The sequence below is a fragment of the Bos grunniens genome, chromosome 1 (genome assembly GCF_055505025.1).
Source record: "Bos grunniens cultivar Pamir isolate PY7600 chromosome 1, Bosgru_T2T1.0, whole genome shotgun sequence".
NCBI lineage: Eukaryota > Metazoa > Chordata > Mammalia > Artiodactyla > Bovidae > Bos > Bos grunniens.
The window spans coordinates 30992711-31013939 of NC_141165.1; the positions used below are offsets into that span (position 1 = coordinate 30992711).

General features: G+C 36.0%; 1 protein-coding gene across 4 annotated transcripts in view; it reads right to left on the reverse strand.

Moving 5' to 3' along the window:
- ATR (ATR checkpoint kinase) overlaps positions 1 to 21229 on the reverse strand; it is a 120241-nt gene that overhangs the window by 14208 nt on the left and 84804 nt on the right. For 3 of the 4 annotated variants that reach the window (XR_015156470.1, XM_086380906.1, XM_086381072.1), the window contains 6 exons: positions 20938 to 21097; positions 18851 to 19030; positions 14857 to 14999; positions 3259 to 3356; positions 2427 to 2659; positions 1046 to 1180 (listed from right to left, as the gene is read on the reverse strand). Coding sequence is in view for 2 of the 4 variants with exons in the window: in XM_086380906.1 (XP_086237032.1) it covers positions 1046 to 1180; positions 2427 to 2659; positions 3259 to 3356; positions 14857 to 14999; positions 18851 to 19030; positions 20938 to 21097 (949 nt within the window). In the remaining 2 variants the exon portion in view is untranslated. Of the gene's footprint in view, positions 1 to 1045; positions 1181 to 2348; positions 2660 to 3258; positions 3357 to 14856; positions 15000 to 18850; positions 19031 to 20937; positions 21098 to 21229 lie in introns of those variants that run through there. The other variant, XR_015156487.1, reaches the window with a different exon arrangement.

Here is a 21229-nt window from a genome sequence, read left to right on the forward strand (position 1 = left end):
TGTATTACTTTTAAAAATCTGAAAAATCCTGAATTTCTAATGTAGCTGGCCATAAAGATTTTACATAAAGAACTAGAAGTTTGTACATGTAAAGCACTTAAAAAAGTGCCAGTAGTTTATAAATGCTGGCCATTATCATAACATTATCTTTCACAATGTCAAGTGCATCAGGGGTCACATAGGACTAATGCAGATAGCCAAAACAGATTATTCTTTGAAGATGTTTATTGAAGGGAAGGTGAGACATAGGGTATTCTATATTTTCTCACCTGTAAAGAGATGATAGAGTGAATATTTGTAAAGTGAAGTTTAGCTATTTATCTTATAGTCTGTCCCTCCTTATAAACACCTTTATCCTCACTTTTACCTTTCCTACACATTCTTTAGGTATTTTTCCCTCCAATTCCTTAGGAAGAACAGCAGTTCATTCCTGTAAGTATATCCATATTCCAGTCATACACCTACTAAAAATGTAGCTATTACACTAGATGACAGCCATCTGTGTGGTTTCCTATGTGACTATGAGTACCTCAGGGCAGAAGAACATGTCTTATTCATCTTTGTTTCCCTTAGCACAGTGCCTATCCCCTAGAAGATTATGAAATGTGTACCAAGAGAATGAAACTCAAAACTTTCCTTTTGCATGTGTAGGTTAATGTATATGAATTTTGAAAGTTCGAATATATGACAGAAAACAATCATAGAGAGAACTCTGAATATTTTATATGCATATATTTCATATCTGCCACTTAAAAATTTTCTAATAAATACAGACAATTCACTCTCAGAAGAATTTATATTAAGAACTTTTAGAAATTTAGAGAATATTTGAGAGAGGGTATAAGAAATTAAAAAAACAGCTTCATTAAGGTAAACTGCACATATTTAAAGTACATGATTTGATAACTTTTGATATATGTGTATACTAAGATGTGAGAATTTAAATTTAACTAATCAAAGTAAAATAAAACCCACTAAAATCATATGGAAGTTTTGTATAAAATTACCCAACTTGATTTATAAGTAGTAAGATTTATGATAGTACCGATTTGTTGCACAATTCTAGAAGTTTATCTGTTAGGCGAGTTGCGTCTCCAACAAACTTTTCTAAGGATTTTTTCATTTGAATAGCTTTATTTAGGATTTCCTTGCATCTGTTTACACGCATGGGGTAAGAAGACTGTCATAAAAAAAAAGTTCAATTGTTAAAATATTTTTAAGAGATAACAAAATCTTTTTTTTTTAAGATAACAAAACTTTGGTTGACAAAAATCAGCTTAAACAATATGCATGATGAAACTTTACAGTGATACAAATTTCCTGGAAATCTATTTGGCAATACTATCAACAGCCAAAGAAATGCTGCTATCCTGTGACCTGATGAATCCTCTTCTTAGGATCTACCCTGAAGAAATAATCAGAAATGAGAATACAGATGTGTCCAGATGTTTTATAACAGCAAAGAAAGTGAACAACCTTAATAATCCATAAGAGTTGAACATAGATGGGTAATCATTATAGAACTTTACAAACTTTAAAAAATTGTGTCTTCAAAGGAATATTTAAAAACACGGGAACATGATTATGGTAACAATCAAGTGAAAAATATGAAATTATATATGTAATCCAAATTTAGTGCTAAAATATGCAGAGATAATACAAATACAAAAATACATCAAAATATTAATGATATAAACTGAATTTTAATTATCTTTTTTTATTCTGTATATATTCTAAATCTCCTAATATACTTACTCATTAAATATATTTACCAACTTGTACATTATTAAGATAATGCACTAAAAACTTTCTAGTATTAATAGCACAGGCACTTTTAATTAAAAAAAAACTTGAACAAAAAACTGGTTACATTTTACACCAAGCACTAACAGTTTACTATACTATGCTGCTAAGTCACTTCAGTCGTGTCCTACCCTGTGCAACCCATAGACGGCAGCCCACCAGGCCCCGCCGTCGCTGGGATTCTCAAGACAAGAGCACTGGAGTGGGTTGCCATTTCCTTCTCCAATGCAGGAAAGTGAAAAGTGAAAGTGAAGTCGCTCAGTCACGTCCGACTCCTAGTGACTCCACAGACTGCAGCCTACCAGGCTCCTCCATCCATGGGATTTTCCAGGCAAGAGTACTGGAGTGGGGTGCCATTGCCTTCTCTGTTACTATACTATACTTTCATAAAGAAAATGCATGATAAATCCTTTGATCTTAAACACACTATTTACTTAATTTGATACATATTTCTGAATTTTATAATGAGAAATAGTGCTACAATTTCTTTTAAAAAATACTTAAAATGTATTTTCTTGCTACAAATCTAATATAAGAGAGATACCCTGGGACATGTATCAGCATTAAATAATCAATGCCACATAAAATGGAAAAAGACAATGGCTTTGTGTTTAATATATCACCTTTGACACAGCTGTCATCATCCACATTGCTTGCTGAGGATAGGCCAGAAGTACTTTGGCTATAATTTCCATCAAGACAACAAAAACTTCATCATGAGAATGACAAATTCGGGAGATCAGCTGTGAAAAGGCAGTCAAAAACTGATACGGAGCTAACTGATTTGTGTGCTCTGTGATAACTTTGTTTATTTTAACTAAATCATTTCTCATTTGTACACGATCAGAGCGGCCAGCTGGAAAAAAAAAAAAAATCAAAGTTAAAAATACTATTAAAAAGAAAACAACACCCCAAAACAGTGTATCAGTTTCACAGAAAACAATCTTGCTTTAAAAACAGGTTTATGATATGTTATTCCCAAGTCCAAAGCTACATCACTTGCCAGTTTATGAAAAGATAATTTTTCTATCCCTGTAGGAAAAAATATTTAAGTCCACTGAAAAACTCAAGGCCCATTAATTTTCACTAGAAGCAAAGAAAACAAGCCACAATCCATAGTAATTTTTAAGGTAAACTATTTGGCTTAAACTAGTATTTTTCAATATGTATTAGGCTGACCAAGGAACAAGCAAATCTTCACTTGCAGGCTTTGCAACTGCAACAACTTTAAAAAGTCTGTTTAGTCTTTCTCCTCTTTTTTAACACTTGATTTCTTGCTCACGTGTTAATTCTTCTCATTCCCTTAAAATTTTTTATCAAAAAAATCATACCTTTTTCCCATTCGTATGCCTTAGCACCAAAATCAAGCCATAATGATAACATTCGTGGCATTGATTGATATGTGAACTGATTTCCATCTCATTCCCTTAAAATTTTTTATCAAAAAAATCATACCTTTTTCCCATTCGTATGCCTTAGCACCAAAATCAAGCCATAATGATAACATTCGTGGCATTGATTGATATATGAACTGATTTCCATACTGTAAAGATCTGTAATTATATAGAAAAGATATTAACATAGTATTAATTTTTACATCATATGGATTAAAATTTAAAGACTCTAGCACTTAAGGAATATATAACCTTCTGACTATAATTCTGTACTATAATTATAGTATCAGTATTTTTCCTCTCTTCCCATTTGACTCATCTCTTCCAATTTTTCCTTTATAACTTCCTCACTAAGTTCTTCATTACACAGACCAAAAAAACTCATGTTTTGACTGAGTCAAAGTCCTGTCAATACTTCTTCCAAATTGTCCTTAGGATTTGTGCCTTTATTTGTATTCCATGGCCATAAGTGTAGGTTAGGCCTAATCGCTCCATTTCTGGGGTGATCATTTGACATTTCTTTCCTTCAGTAAATTCCAGACTAACATTCCTGAAATTCTAGCTTTATTATACTTCCTCCTATTCAAAAACAGGAATCAATTATCTGTATATAAGACTATATGAATGACTCTGCTGAGGATTCAAATATATACAACCTTTTCTCTTTAAAACTTTGCAGTCTTAGTCTTTCACTGTTCATAAGCATACATCTTCTATCAAGTCTGATTTCCTCACCATCCTCTCAGCAAACCACGCAACCCTGTCTCTTTGTGAAAAGTTAATACAGGCATCAGTTCAGTTCAGTCACTCAGTTGTGTCCAACGCTTTGTGACCCCATGAACTGCAGCATGCCAGGCTTCCGTGTCCATCACCAACTCCTGGAGCTTGATCAAACTTATGTCCATTGAGTCGGTGATGCCATCCAACCATCTCATCCTCTGTCATCCCTGTCTCTTCTTGCCTTTAATTTTTCCCATCATCAGGGTCTTTTCCAATGAGTCAGGTCTTCACTGACCAAAGTATTGGAGCTTCAGCTTCGTCTTTCCAATGAATATGACTGTCTTCCTTCAGGATTGACTGGCTGGATCTCCTTGAAGTCCAAGGGACTCTCAAGAGTCTTCTCCAACACCACAGTTCAAAAGCATCAGTTCTTTAGTGCTCAGCTTTCCATATGGTCTAACTCTTACACACATACATGACCACTGGAAAAACTATAGCCTTGACTAGATGGACCTCTGTCGGCAAAGTAAGGTCTCTGCTTTTTAATATGCTGTCTAGATTGGTCATAGCTTTTCTTCTGAGGAGCAAGCGACTTTTAATTTCATGGCTGCAGTCACCATCTGCAGTCATTTTGGAGCCCAAGAAAATAGTCTGTTACTGTTTCCATTGTTTCCCCATCTATTTGCCATGAAGTGATGGGACCACATACCATGATCTTAGTTTTCTGAATGTTGAGTTTTAAGCCGACTTTTTCACTCTCCTCTTTCACTTTCATCAAGAGGCTCCTTAGTTCTTCTTCGCTTTCTGCCATAAGGGTGGTGTCATCTGCATATCTGAGGTTACTGATATTTCTCCTGGCAATCTTGATTCCAGCTCATGCTTCATGCAGCCTGGCATTTTGCATGATGTACTCTGCATATAAGTTAAATAAGCAGGGTGACAATATACAGCCTTGCAGTACTCCTTTCCCAATTTGGAATTAGTCTGTTGTTCTATGTTCGGTTCTAACTGTTGCTTCTTGACCTGCATACAGATTTCTCAGGAGGCAGGTAAGGTGGTCTGGTATTCCCATCTCTTTAAGAATTTTCCACAGTTTGTTGTGATCCACACAGTCAAAGGCTTTGGTGTAGTCAATAAAGCAGAAGTAGGTGCTTTTCTGGAACTCTTTTGCTTTTTCTATGATCAGATGGATGTTGGCAATTTGATCTCTGGTTCCTCTGCATATCTCAGAAATATTTCATGTTTGGTATCAGACCACTGCGACAAATGGAATATCATAGTAGAGTGAGTCACACAAATTTTTTGGTCTCTCAGTGCATATAAAAGTCATGTTTACACTATACTGTATAGTCTACTAAGTGTGCAATAGCCTGGTTGACTATGATGTTAGCTGTGGGTTTGATGTATATGGCCTTTACTATGTTGAGGTATGTTTCTACTATAACCGCTTTATTGAGACTTTTTATCATAAATGGGTATTGAATCTTCTCAAATGTTTTTTTCTACATCTACTGAGAGGATCATATGGTTTTTACCCTTCATTTTATTAATGGGATGTACCAAGTTAATTGATTTGTAGATGTTGAATCATTCCTGCATCCGTGGAATAAATCCCACTTGATCACATGTTTAATCTTTTTAATGCATTGTAGCAGCTGATTTGCTAGTTATTTTATTGAGGATTTTGTTGTGTATGTTCATTAGAGATAATAGCCTATAATTTTCTTTTTTGTGTGTTGTCTTTGTATGGTTTTGGTATCAGAGTGATGTTGGCCTCATAAAATGAGTTAGGAAGCGTTTCTTCCTCTTCAATTTTTGGGAAGAGTTTGAAAAGGATAGTGTTAAATCTTTGAATATTTGGTAGAATGGACCTGTGAAGCTGTCTGCTCCTGTTTCATCATTCAGTCTTGGAAGGGTATATGGTTCTAAGAATTTGTCCATTTCTTCTAGGTCATCCAATTTGTTCAAATAGCTGTCTATAATATTCTCTTATAATCCTTTGTATTTCTGTGGTATCTGTTGCTGTTTCTCCTCTTTAATTTCTGATTTTGCAGAGGCTCCTCTCTTTTTTCTTGGTGAGTCTAGATAAAGGTTGGTCAATTTTGTTTACCTTTTCAGAGAATCAGCTTTTATTTTCACTGATCTTTTCTGCTGCCTTTTTAGTCTCTATTTCATTTAATAATTTCCACTCTGATATTATTTTCTTCCTTCTATGAACTTTGGGCATTGTTTGTTCTTCTTTTTCTAGTTCCTTTAGGTTGTAAGGTTAGATTGTTTGAGATTTTTCTTGTTTCTTAAGGTAGGCCTGTACTGCTATAAATTCCACTCTTAATACTGCTTTTGTTGCATCTGCCATATTGTCATTTTCATTTATCTTCAGGTAATTTTAAATTAAATTAAAATTAAATTCTTCTTTGATTTTTTTGTTGACCCAATAGTTGTTCAGTATTCAACCCACTCCAGTGTTCTTGCCTGGAGAATCCCATGGACAGAGAAGCCTGGTAGGCTGCAGTCCATGGAGTTGCACAGAGTCGGACACGACTGAAGAGATGCAGCAGCAGCAGCAGCAGCATGCTGTTCAGTCTCCATATACTTGCCATTTTTCCACCTTTCTTCTTGTAGTTGATTTCCAGTTTCATACCATACCATTGGGATAGATGCTTGATATGATTTTAATCTTAAGTTTACTGAGATTTGTTCTGTGGCTCAAGATATGGCCTGTCCTTGAGAAAGTTCCATGTGCCCTTGAGAAGAATATATATTCTGCTGCATTTGGATGTTCTGTACAGATCTATCAAATCCATCTGCTTCTGCTGTTTCCTTGTTGAATTTCTCTCTAGATGATTTATCCATTGATGCAAGTGAGATGTTAAAATTCCCTGTTATTATTGTGCTGCTGTCAATTTCCATTTGCCTGTACTATCATCTTCCATTTCTTCAATTTGAGCTTATGTTTGTCTTCAGAGCTGATCTAGAGGCAGCATATCATTGGGTCTTGTTTTTTTAATCCATCCAACCACTTTGTGGCTTTTGGTTGGTGAATTCAATCCATTTATATTTTTGGTGATAGATGAGGACTTAGTACTGTCATTTTAGCTTTCATTTTCTGGTTGTTCTAGATCTCCATTGTTTTTTTTCCTTATGTGATGTGTGCCATTTTGGTTTAGAGGTTTTCTGTCTTTCATAGTTTCCTACTTTTTTGTTTCATGCTTCTACTCTAGATTTACGTTTTGTGGTTCTCATGGAATCTGTATGAAACCTCTCATAGATAAAATAGTACTTTTGCTGCTGATAGGATCTTATCTTCATTTAACTACATAGGATCTGTCCTTTTCCTCTTTCCCTTTTGTATTTTTTGTTGTTTCAAATTATCCCTTTTTATGTTGTGAATTTGTCACTGAATTGAAGTAACTATAGTTGTTTTTTCAACTGTTTTCCCCCTTTAACTGCTATGCTATAACAGAGTGAGAGTTTAAAAACCTATTGTGAAATAGATGGAGAAATATACCATGTTCATGGATCGGAAGAATCAATATAGTGAAAATGAATATACTATCCAAAGCAATCTATAGATTCAGTGCAATCCCTATCAAGCTACCAATGGTATTTTTCAGAGAACTAGAACAAATAATTTCAGAATTTGTATGGAAATACAAAAAACCTCAAATAGCCAAAGCAATTTTCAGAAAGAAGAATGGACCTGGAGGAATCAACCTGCCTGACTTCAGGCTATACTACAAAGCTACAGTCATCAAGACAGTATGGTACTGGCACAAAGACAGAAACATAGATCAATGGAACAAAATAGAAAGCCCAGAGATAAATCCACGCCCCTATGAACACCTTATCTTTGACAGAGGAGGCAAGAATATACAGTGGAGAAAAAACAATCTCTTTAACAAGTGGTGCTGGGAAAACTGGTCAACCACTTGTAAAAGAATGAAACTAGAACACTTTCTAACACCATACACAAAAAGAAACTCAAAATGGATTAAAGATCTAAATGTAAGACTAGAAACTATAAAACTCCTAGACGAAAACATAGGCAAAGGACTCTCTGACATAAATCATAGCAGGATCCTCTATGACCCACCTCCCAGAGTAATGGAAATAAAAGCAAAAATAAACAAATGGGACCTAATTAAACTTAAAAGCTTTTGCACAACAAAGGAAACTATAAGCAAGGTGAAAAGACAGCCTTCAGAATGGGAGAAAATAATAGCAAATGAAGCAACTGACAAAGAATTAATCTCAAAAATATACAAGCAGCTCATGCAGCTCAATTCCAGAAAAATAAGCGACCCAATCAAAAAATGGGCCAAAGAACTAAACAGACATTTCTCCAAAGAAGACATACAGATAGATGGCTAACAAACACATGAAAAGATGCTCAACATCACTCATTATCAGAGAAATGCAAATCAAAACCACAATGAGGTACCATCCCACACCTGTCAGAATGGCTGTTATCAAAAAGTCTACAAACAATAAATGCTGGAGAGGGTGTAGAGAAAACGGAACCCTTTTACACTGTTGGTGGGAATGCAAACTAGTACAGCCACTATGGAGAACAGTGTGGAGATTCCTTAAAAAACTGGAAATAGAAATGCCATATGACCCAGCAATCCAATGCTGGGCATACACAATGAGGAAACCAGAACTGAAAGAGACATGTATACCCCAATGTTCATCGCAGCACTGTTTACAATAGCCAGGACATGGAAGCAACCTAGATGTCCATCAGCAGATGAATGGATAAGAAAGCTGTGGTACATATACACAATGGAATATTACTCAGCCATTAAAAAGAATGCATCTGAATCAGTTCTAATGAGGTGGATGAAACTGGAGCCTATTATACAGAGTGAAGTAAGTCAGAAAGAAAAACACCAATATGGTATATTAATGCATATATATGGAATTTAGAAAGATGGTAACAATGATCCTATATGCAAGACAGCGTAAGAGACACAGATGTAAAGAACAGACTTTTGGACTCTGTGGGAGAAGGCAAGGGCGGGATGATTTGAGAGAATAGCACTGAAACATGTAAATTATCATATGCAAAATAGACTGCCAGTCCAGGTTCGATGCATGAGACAGGGTACTCAGGGCTGATGCACTGGGATGATCCTGAGGGATGGGATGGGGAGGGAGGTGGGGGGGAGGTTGAGGATGGGGAACACATGTACACCCATGGCTGTTTCATGTGAATGTATGGCAAAAACCACCATAATATTGTAAAGTAATTAGCCTACAATTTAAATAAACTTTAAAAAAAGAGAAAAAAACCCTATTGTGATAAAGGTTTGTAATTTTTGATTCTATTTATCACCTTACTGAAAGTTTTGTGTAATTTTTTGCTGTTTTGTTTCTGTTAGAAAAGATCCTTTCAAGTTTTTTTATGAGGCAAGTCTAATGCTGATGAACTCTCTTAGCTTTCATTTGTACGGGAAAGTCTATTTTTCCTTCATATCTGAATGATAACTTTGCTGGACAGAGTATTCCTGAGTGACAATTTTTATCTTTCAGTATTTTCAGACTGTCACTCTACTTCCTCCTGGTCTCTAGCATTTCTGTTGAGAAATCTGATACCCAAAGAGGTAGTTTTGTGGGTTACCATCACTTTTTTCCTTAGCTGCCTTTAAAATTCTTTGTCACTGACTTTTGACAAATTAGTATAATCTGTCTAGAAAAAGGTAATTGGGTGTTTTCTTGGCTTTATGGACTTGTATATTCAGTTTCTTCTCTGGGTTTGGGAAGTTCTCAGCTATTATTTATTTAAATAAACTCTTTGCTCCCTTCTCTCTGCCGTCTTTTCTAGGATATTCACTACCCTTATGTTGCCCTTCCTAAAAGAGGTGGATAGCTCTTATAGAACTTCCTCATTTTTAAAATATTTCCTATCCGATTTGTACCATTTCTAGATTTCTATCTTCAAGCTGGCTAATTCTCTAATTTGCCTACAATTTCCAGTGCTTTAAAATGCATTCTTCATCTTGTTCATTGCATTGAACTCCAGAATTTGTGTGGTTCTTTTATAGAGTTTCAGTCTCTTAGGTAAGTACTCCTTCTGTTCATTAATTTTTATTCCTGACCCACTGAACTAACTGCCTTCCTAAGTTTTGCTCACTGAGTTTCTTCATCACAGCTGTATTGAACTATCTATCAGCCTGCACTGGCCTATGACTTTAAGTTTGGTTTCTGGAAAATGATTGGTTCCTTTTTGTGGTCCACTGTTACTGTAGTTTTTCATGGTGCTAGATGAGTTGTTCCTCTGCCAGCTAATTAGGAGCAGGGACAGGCTAGAGATTACAGGCCTTTCATTTGTTTTCCAGTAGGTGGCACTATAGTATAGGTTTTTGGTTTTTCTCTGCGGTGCCCCTGGTTCTTTCTGATTTTGCCCTTTCTGTCTTCCAGCTCCTCAGTTAGAAGTATGACTCCTTGCCCCAGTTATTGTTTCTTGTGCCTCTGGAGCCATTGGTACCTTCCTCCTGCCACTGTCACTGGTGTTGCTGCCTGGGCACCTGGGTGATAGGTTCTGCCATCTTGCCTGGAATCCCATGAACTGCAGGCTCCCCTGCCACAGGGGGAGGGTAATGAGGAAAGTTGGGAGGGGAGCCAAAGTTGTGTGGGCACCTCTGTTGTGTTTGTTTTTGTAGTGTTTGTGGGCTCTGCCACAGTGGACCTGGAGTCGTGCCTCAGCAGTTGGAGGGAAAGGATCTCAGGCCCCACTGCAACTGCTTCCCAGTTACCCTGGCCACAGAAACTTATGAGGCCAGGAGGCTGGAATGTGTACCTCCTTCCCGCTTCTATAAGGTTCTCTACGGCTGCAGACTCAGTTGCTGTGGTTGGAGAGCTGGGTTTGCAGGCACCACCTCTGCTGTTCCCTTGCTTTTATCTCCTCTCTGTGTTCTAGTCCACCCACCTTTAAATGTACTGATATATGGGTTCTCCATATCTTGATGTGTTCAGCAGAAGTATCTCTGGTGTACTGTGAACGTTTTACTTATTGTAGATGGAGGCAAAAGTATCTTTTCACTGTGCCATATTGCTGACATCACCCCAATCACAAAATGTATTTCTTAAACAATAAAACTTGAAAGCTGAGATTATGCCGATTCATGGCCTGAAAAAAGGATGTTGTAGTAGCAGGCATGAAAACAACATTAGTCTCACGATACATCTCTATTAGAAGTCTTGGGTGACCAGGTGCATTGTCAATGAGCACCTCACATTTTGAAAGGACTCTGTTTTTGAGTAGTAAGACTTGACTGTGGGCTCAAAATATGTAGTAAAACAAGTTGTAAATCCAAGCTTTGAGCTCCATTTATAGAGCATAGGCAGAATAGACTTAGCATAAATCTTAGGGCCCTAGGATTTTCATAGTAGTAAGTGAGCATTGGCTTCAAAGTAAAAGGCATCAGCTGCATTAGCCCCTAATAAGAGAGTCAGCCTGTCCTTTGAAGCCAGGCATCAACTTCTCTCTAGCTATTAAAGTTCCAGATGGCAACTTCTTCCAATATAAGGCTGTTCTGTCGAAAATCTGTTATTTAGTGTAGTCACCTTCATTAATGATCTTAGCTAGATGTTCTGGATAACTTGTGGCAGCTTCCACATCAGCACTTGTTGCTTCACTTTTCACTTTTCTGTTATGGAAATGGTTTCTTTCCCTAAACTTTGTGAACCAATGTCCGCTAATTTCAAACTTTTTTTCCGCAGCTTTCTCACCTCCTTCAGCTTTCCTAGAATCAAAGAGAGTTAGGGCCTTGCTCCAGATTAGGCTTTGGTAATATGGTGCCTGGTTTGATCTCTGTAGACTACTAAAATCTTCTCCACATCAGCAATAAAGCTGCTTCACTTCCTTATTATTTATGTGTTCACTGGAATAGCAGTTTTAATTTCCTTCAAGAACTTTTCCTTTGCATTCACAAAACTTGGCTAATTCTTTGGCACAAGAGGTCTAGCTTTTGGCTTATCTCAGCTTTTGACATGGCTTCCTCACTAAGCTTAATCATCTCTTGTTTCTGATTTAAGGTGAGAGACATGTGACTCTTCCTTTCGCTTGAACACCTAAAGGGCTCTTAACAGGCTTAATTTCAATACTGTTGTCTTAGGGGAATAGGGAGGCCCAAAGAGAGGGAAAGAGATGGTGGAACAGCCAGTTAGCAGAGCAGTCAGAACACACACATTTATGGAATAAGTTTGCTGTCCTGTACAGACACAGTCTGCAGTGCCCCAAAACAAGTCAACATCAAAGATTACTAATCACAGATCACCATTAACAAACACAATAATAATGAAAAAGTTTGAAATACTGCAAGGATTACCAAAATGTGAGTATCAGTTACCAAAATGAGAGACATGAAGTGAGTAAATGATGTCAGAAATATGGCACTGATAGACTTGCTTGATGCAAGGTTGCCACACAACTTTAATTTGTAAAAAATGCAGATGCTCAATAAAATGTGATATGCCTGTAATGTCCTCTCTTCTTTGAGTTTCAATTCAGTTCAATTCAGTCACTCAGTCGTGTCTGACTCTTTGTGACCCCATGAACTGCAGCATACCAGGCCTCCCTGTCCATTGCCAACTCGCAGTTTACTCAAACTCATGTCCATTAGGTCAATGATGCCATCCAACCATCTCATCCTCTATTGTCCCCTTCTCTGCCTGCCTTCAATGTTTCCCAGCATCAGGGTCTTTTTAAATGAGTTAGTTCTTTGCCGCAGGTGGCCAAAGTATTGGAGTTTCAGCTTTAGCATCAGTCCTTCCAATGAATATTTAGGACTGATTTCCCTTAGGATGGACTAGCTGGATCTTCTTGCAGTCCAAGGGACTCTCAAGAGTCTTCTCCAACACCACAGTTCAAAAGCATCAATTCTTCGGCGCTCAGCTTTCTTTATAGTCCAACTCTCACATCCATACATGACTACTGGAAAAACCATAGCTTTGACTAGACGGACCTTTGTTGGCAAGGTAATGTCTCTGCTTTTTAGTTTAATTACCTCTTAAATCCTACCTTCTTCATGAGGCCTAACAAACTTCTGCAGCAATTCAGTGCAAAGAGCTATATTACTTTTGATATCATGAAGCCAGAGGCTTCAGTTTTTGACTTCAGATTTGCCCCAGATCCATGACTACTGGACTTGTTTGGCTCATTTTTGGTATCTTGCTAATATCAAGAAAATATTTCTAATATCTATACCATTTATTTTGATATTCAATCACATTCTACTATGTACCACTAGTTAAACATTTTGTGTGCTAAGGTTTCTTTATCCAATTGAACTATAGCTCCTTGAGGGAAAACACTAATGGTATTAGTAATAACACAGTAATTCAGTCACTCAGGGAATAAGCATCAATAGCTGAGTTTATTTACACCTTTAAACACACAAATGTTTTATTTTAACTACTATGGATAAAATATGTTCTAAAATAGTCTTATATTTTTTTAGTCCTGCTTTTTTAAACTGTACTTTTAAAAATCTCACATTACCTAATAGTTTTAAGCAGTCGAGGACTCTAAATAACTGGTTGTTTTAGAAGAAATGTATAAAATAAATTCTGTATACCAATCACATGATATATGTCAAAACTAAAGAGCAAATGAAAGGCATTACTCATTTTAGAAAAGAAAAATGCATATGCTCTGCTTATGCTTCCATTTCAAAATGCCAATATGCCAGAAATTCTTCCTCAATAACAAGCTATTAGTAATCAATGATAAATTAAATTAGGTTTGGATTTTATAAAACTTGAATTCCAAGGAGTTCCCTGGTAGGCTTAGTGGTTAGGACTCCAGGCTTTCACTGCTGTGGCTCTTGTTTAATTCCTGGTTGGGGAACTGAGATCCCACAAGCCATGCAGTAGGGCCAAAAAACAAACAAACAAAAAAACAGCAACAACAAAAAAACCTCTGAATTCCATTTTGGGAAGAAAGGCTTTGCCAAATCTTACAATCTTAACACTGACAATGAATAAACAAATACTGCTTTAATTCCTAAAAATACTGAATTGAGAAGCCAAAATACCAAATAATAGGTAACTTTATATAGATTTATTTATCTGAATTAAGTTACTTTTCAAGGTAAAGCAATGGTACATGAGTATAAGAAGAATGAATAGAATGTTATTATTACTTCTCAGGAATTAACAATTTGTAACAATATAAACTGTAGGCATGAGATAATATACTATATGACTATAATACACTAATATATGAAATTAAGTTACATTGTACCTGTTATCTAGTTTAGGAGATAAGCTCTTTCTACAAGTCTAATGTCAGAACCAGGCTTCCCAAGTGGCGCTAGTGGTAAAGAACCTGCCTGCCAATTCAGGAGACATAAGAGATGTGGGTTCTATTCCTGGGTCGGCAAGATCCCCTGGAGGAGGGCATGTAAACCCACTCCAGTATTCTAGTGGAGAATCCCATGGACAGGGGAGCCTGGCAGGTTACAGTCCATAGCGTTGCAAAGAATCAAACATGACTCATATGACTTAGCATGCACAATGTAAGAACCACTTTTATATATACTACTTCTTAGCAGAATGGTCTGGAAGGAAAGATTTCACTGGCAATTAAATAAAACCATTAAATACATTAGATTTAGGGTATTCTAAAATTCTAGGGAAGGGGACTCAGAGGATGAGGGTCCAGAGTGGGAAGGACACAATTTTCATTGTATGTTCTTGGTACTATTGAACTTTAAAAACACATGAATATATTACTTACTCCATTAAAATAGTTATTATTTAAAAGGAAGGGAAACATTATATAAAGAAAAAAACTTACATCTCATCTAAAGTGATAGTCTGAACCAGTGGTAAAGCAGAAAACATCCTACTTATGCAAAGATCTGTGATAACAGTTCAGTATCCACAGAACCATCCTGATCTGTTTAATCAGCAAACACGCAGTTCTTATTCTCACCTTCCGAAGTGAAGAAGTATATATCGAATGAGATCACCCTGCTTTTCCATTTTGTTATCTGTGACCATGGGCATCAATTTGTCATAATACTTGGCAAGGTAGAAATGTCCATCCTCCCACTCCGGCAGAAACAAGGTTACATCCTGTAGAAGAGAACACAGAATATTCACTTAAGAAAATCCCCCATTATGCTGGAAAGTAAAGCAAGAATAGATAATTAGGGATCCAAAGTATGAGACCCACATCTAGTCAGGGTGAAGTCAAAGGCAGACTGACACTTTGATGTAAATAAGAGCTACTTTCTTAGAAAGCTTTTCTCAGGATGGCTGATGTTCTGATGGGTTGCCCACTGACCAACATGTCATGATAATTAGCTATGTAGGGGGAAAAAACTCCACTTCACTGCCACTATATATAATACATCAAAATAATTTTCAGATGGATTAAAGTATCTCATATATGTGTGTGTATGTTTATTTTTATTGTTTTAAAAAAAAACCTCAAAGAAAGAAGTAACATCAAATCTCTGAAGAGGATAGGACTTTAAAAGCAAACAGATATGGTTAAAAAAACCACATATCTTATTTTTCTCTAAGATCTCTCATAAGTTATTGCTTCCCTCTTCTAAACTACTTCATAAACAAGCTTCTAAAAAGAATTCTCCATCTTACATTCATTCCTCAAACTGTCTCTTTTCGCCTTCAGTTGACACCACTCCGCTAAAGCAGCAACTTAAACAGATACTTTCCTTTGGCAGCCTGCTGTTGTCTCCTTTGAATCCCTTTCTTCCTTTTGCTTTTGTGAGGCCACAACCTTCCAAGTTTTCTCCTACCTTTCTGGCTACTCCTTCTGAGTTGCCTTTGTCATTTCCTCTCCCTTTCCTTTATATTTGTATATTTGTGTGGTTTATTAATTTTTCAATGATATTATTTACAATGTGATGAAAAATACATAGAATAGCTGAGTAAAAAATTATAAAGCTCTGCTCTTAATTCAAGAACATGGTTTAGGCCAGGAACCTTTAAATGAGATCTTAAGTTTTCTCTGAATTTAATCCCAAAACCTTCCAGATACAAACCTGCTTGTGGACAGGAGAGAATGACAGGACTAGATGTATGGAACAGAGATGCTGGATTCATGTGACTAAAACTGGCCACAGGGACGAGGATCCCAGTGTGCTTTTACCATCTAGTCATGAGAAGTGTGAAAGTGTTAGTCACTCAGTCGTGTCCGACTCCTTGTGACACCATGGATTGTAGCCTGCCAGGCTCCTCTGTCTAAGGAATTTTCCAGGAAAGAATATTGGAGGGGGTTGCCATTCCCTTCTCCAAGGGATCTTCCTGAACCAGGGATCAAACCCAGGTCTCCCAAAATGCACAACTGAGTAACTGAACAACAACAACAATTGCTATACATACAGTATTCCATTAAATGAATATGTTATAATTTGTTTATCTATTCTATAACTAAATGACATTTTTACTTCCAATTTAAAATCTACAAATAATGTTGGTACAAACGTTTTTGTTTTTTTTCTATGTGTTATATGGAGACATGTTGAACATTAGTAAAGTGGCTATCATAGTATTATCAGCTTTAGGAGAAAACATCAAACTGTTTTCCAAAATGACTGTGACAATTTATATTTCCAGCAGCACTGTATGAGCATCTAAATGCTCCATAGTCTTTCTAAAAATTTAAAATATCAGTCTTTTAAATTTTAACCATTCTTGTAGGTATATAGTGTTAGGTCATAATACTTTTAAAACTGAACTACAGTTGATTTACAATATTTTATTAGTTTCATCATAATACTTTTTAAATTTGCATCTATTCTTATCTACTCAGTGAACATATTTTTTTTTGGTGGGGTCATTTGTATATTTACTTTCATGAAGTTTTCTATTCAGTATTAAAATTGAGCTATCTGTATTTTTATTGCCTTTTAAGAGTTATTATATTCTAGATATGAGTCTCTTGTCATTTATATATTGGAAAATATCTTGTAATCCACAGCTTGTCTTTACATTCTTAAAAAAATATTTATATTAGGGGCTTTCCTGGTGGTTCAGTGGTAAAGAATCGGCCTGCTAAGAAATACTGGTTTATCTCTGATTTGGGAGGATCCCACATGTCGTGAAGCAACTAAGCCCATGTGCCACAATTACTGAGCCTGTGCTCTAGAGCCCAAGAGCTGCAACTACTGAGCCCACGTGTCACAATTACTGAAGCCCACGTGCCCTAGAGCCTGTGCTCTGCAACAAGAGAAGCCACCGCAATGAGAAGCCTGCATACCACAACTAGAGTAGCCCCTGCTTGCTCTACCTAGAGAAAAGCCCACACAGCAATAAAGACCCAGCATGGCCAAAATAAATAAATAAAAGTATTCATAATTATTAATAAATATATATTTAAATAGAAATACAGTTGATGTACAATATTATGTTAGTTTCAGGTGTACTACACAGTGATTTGACATTTCCATACACAATGAAATGATCACTCTAAGTCTAGTAACCATCTATCCCCATACAAAATTATTACAATATTATTGACCATATTCCTTATGCTGTATATCTATCTCCATGACCTAGTTATTATAACTGAAGGTTTGTACCTCTTAATCCCCTTCATCTATTCCCCCTCCACCCACCTCCCCTCACTCTTGCATTTATCTTTTTAATGGTACCTTTCCATGAACAGAAATTAATAATTTTATATTAGTCAAATTTATTCATTGTTTCCTTTTATGGTTGTTGCTTTTGGTCTGTTTAAGATGTCCTGGGCTACATCTAAGTTTGAAGATACTCTCTTATATTCTATTTTGGGAAATTTATTATTTTGCCTTTCATTTAGATCTACAATCTCCTTGAAGTTTATTTTTATGTTATAAAGAAGACATAAAGTTTGATTTCTCCCCCATAAGATATCCAAATGACACAACACCATTTATTGAAAAGAGTATTTCTCACAATTCTCTAATATCATCAAGAATACATTTCTGAGTTCTCTCTACTGTCCTACTGGTTGTCTAACCTTACGTGAATAAGTATTCACTTGAAATACTATACCTTTATAATAAGTCTTAAAACACATGCTAGTTATTCTCAGTTGTTTGCCCTTCCAAACTATAGTTGTCACACTCTATTATTTTCTACCCTGCTCTGTGTCCCAAAAGACGGACACTGTTGATTTATATCAATGGGCCTACTTGCCTTCTGAAAATTGTTTTTCTTATACTTCCCTCATGATTGTTCCTTCCTTAGCAGCTGTTTCCATCTGGACCTTACATAGAGTTTTAGTTATATGTACATATATAGGTCAAAAAATTTAGAACTTTTCGTCTAACTCCTTTTTCTCAGGTGGTCTAGCTCACAATTCTAGCCATCTGTCTTATTTATTATTCTTTATCTTCTATATTCTAAGTGTTTAGGGTTTTTTTTTTCCTGTTCCTTTTCTAACTCTTTGAAATTGATTCTTAGCTCATTAATTTTGAACTTTTATTTTCTTCTAACTACGTAATTAAATTTCAAATTCTCTTTAAGAATGGCTTTAGCTGAATCCAAGTTTTGCTATGTCTTATTTTTATTATCATTCATTTCAAAGTATTTTTAAATTTCTATTGTAGTTTTTTCTTTGACCCATGGGTTACTGAGAAGTATCCCTTTTGTAACACTATCTATGTAGGGCTTACTTTCTGTTAAGGAAGGTATTCATTGTGTTCAAAAATTTTCAGGCTAGGATATTTTGGGGAGGAGGGTGAAAGGGTGATTTGTGGAGTGCTAATACTCTACTTCTTGATATGAGTGGTGGTTTCATGAGTATATTTATTTTGTGATAATTCCTCAAACTATATACTTATATTACACACTCTAAAAAGTCAAAAAAGCTTCCAGGCTATTTTTCTACATGTTCTTCCATATGGAATTTAAAATAACTTTTCTATTTTCAAAAACAACAAAAAAGTGAGAAATTGCATTATACATACACTTACCTTATATTTTTTCATAACTGCATTGCTTTCAAAATTAGCTGTTTCTTCCATAAAACGGCCCACTAGTAGCGTAGCTCGACCATGGATTAACATGTTCTTACCCTCAGGTGGGGTTTTATTTTCAGGAAAACATAACTCAACACCCTTTTGAAGAACAATTAGTGCCTGGTGAACATCACCCTGAAAGAAAAAAGGCAACAAAAGATTTTTAACTTAAGAACCAATTTTCATTTTCTGAAAAGTAAATAATATTGTTAGAATTTATAGTTCATTAGGTATTGTATGTATAAATCTGTGTAATTTCATGTTCATCTTGCATTTTCCTTCTATGAAAGTAAAATCCTAAAAAGAAATTATTGCTTCATTTCATGTAGAACTCCTATATTCATTTATTCAATTGTTTTTTTTTTTTTTTAACAATCAAAGAATAGGGCACTAAAGATATAAGTAGATGGTTAGAGATAACCATAAATATGTCAAAATCTCCAGCTTAAAAAAGTTCATTGTCAAGTGAGGAAATAAACTATAAAACAACAACACAATGTGCCAAGTGCAATAAATAGAAGAATATACATGGGTATTATGGAAGAAAGAGAAGGGTCTGCTAAATCTACCTAAAAATATAAGAAAATAGAGTTGAGCTGTGGTCATGCAGGATAATCAAATGAGGAAAACCTGAATTAGGTCTTAATGAACAGTAATTTTCCTGGCAAAGAATTCAGTGAAGGCCTTTCTTGGTAGAAGGAATAATGATTTTAATTGGGAGAAGGCGAGTAGTCTGGTTTTAGCTGAAGACTAAAAGGTTTGTGAGATAGTGACAAATGAAGCCAAAGAGGAAGTCTGGACTCAGTGAGAAAGAGCCTTGTGTACTTTCTAGAGTTCTGACTTAACCCTAAAGCTGCAAAGAATACTTTGAAGGATTTTAATGGGGGAGCAGTACGATTCAGTGTGCACTTTAGAATGAGGAAAGACTGTAGTAATGAACACCAAGAAGTGGTGAGACCTCAAGAAAAACAAAAACAAAAATCTGTTAATATTGTCAGAGGCTGTAAATGCTAAGGGCACGAAGGAAAATAGTAAAGATAAAGTAAGAGAGAAAGGATTAAAAAGATATTTTTAAGATACATTTAGTCCTCAATTAGATGTAGAAAGTGAGGGAGATTAAGGGCCAGATTTCTGTCATAGATAACAGGATGTGCTTAGAGCTCTACTTAGAAGAAGTGGGAATACAGGAGGGGAAAGAGACACTGAATTTTACATAATGAATTTTATTTTGAGCATACTGAGTTTAAGGTACTACAATATACACATGGACCATCACTGGCTCTGAAAATGACCAAATACTGACTAATGCAGGCTGAATTATTATTTTCACTTCCCATCTAGGAAATGCTTCCTCCCCTGTCCTTTCTTAGTCACCATAACACTTGGGGCATTTACAGATGGCACAAACTATAGTTACTAACTGTCAATTTCAGAACAAGCTATGCCTCTATTAATTCTAGACTGGTGGCAAGCATGAAGAGATGTAAGGAAGAGCCATTTAAATCTGGGGCACAAGTTTTTCAAGGAGTTTAGATATTTAAAAAGTCCCCTTCCTATAACCATAGCCTTAATCTGAGGATTGCTGAGAACTTTTGTTCTGAAGCTAAGCCCTTCCTAACAGGCTAGATTAAAAGTGAATTTGCACAGCAACATTGGCAAGTCTACACAAAACTAATTATCTGCCAAGAATGTAAGTAAGGACAGGGTTATGCTCACTTAAATATTTTTAAAGTACCTACGACATGCACTCATGTAAACATATAGAAGGTAAAATCAAAGTAAAAATTGGTCATTTCCTTCAAGAAAAAAATGAAAGACAAGATGAAAACTGAAAGAACTGCATTTTCAGTCTTGGAATGGGAAAATATTTGGGACTTCAGTACAGAATGAAGTTTCTTCCAAATGATGGTAGATAAATGATGCAGAAAGGTGACAGAAAAGGAAGGTTCTGAATTTAGATTAGGGATCATCTCTGTCAGGACTTTGTAGAAGTACCCAGTCTACAACAGAAGATATATATGATGATGATCCTTGGCCATTACCTTGGACCAGAGCCACTTTGCTCTTTCCACATACAGTTCAGCAAGTCGTGAATCTCCAGCATTAAGGAGAGCATTATAGGCTGTCTGGTGGTGACCAGCCTTTCGAGCTACTCTGGCACTCTGTAGCCAGCATTCTCCAACCATTTCACTGTAATCTGGTCTAAAGAAACATGACAAAACAGGGAAAAGAGCATTTTTAAGTATATTCAATAATTTAATTGTACTATCTCTTCCCAATATGGAACCCTCTCAGTATATCTTTTCAAAGGAATCAAGAAGATTAATTTGTTAA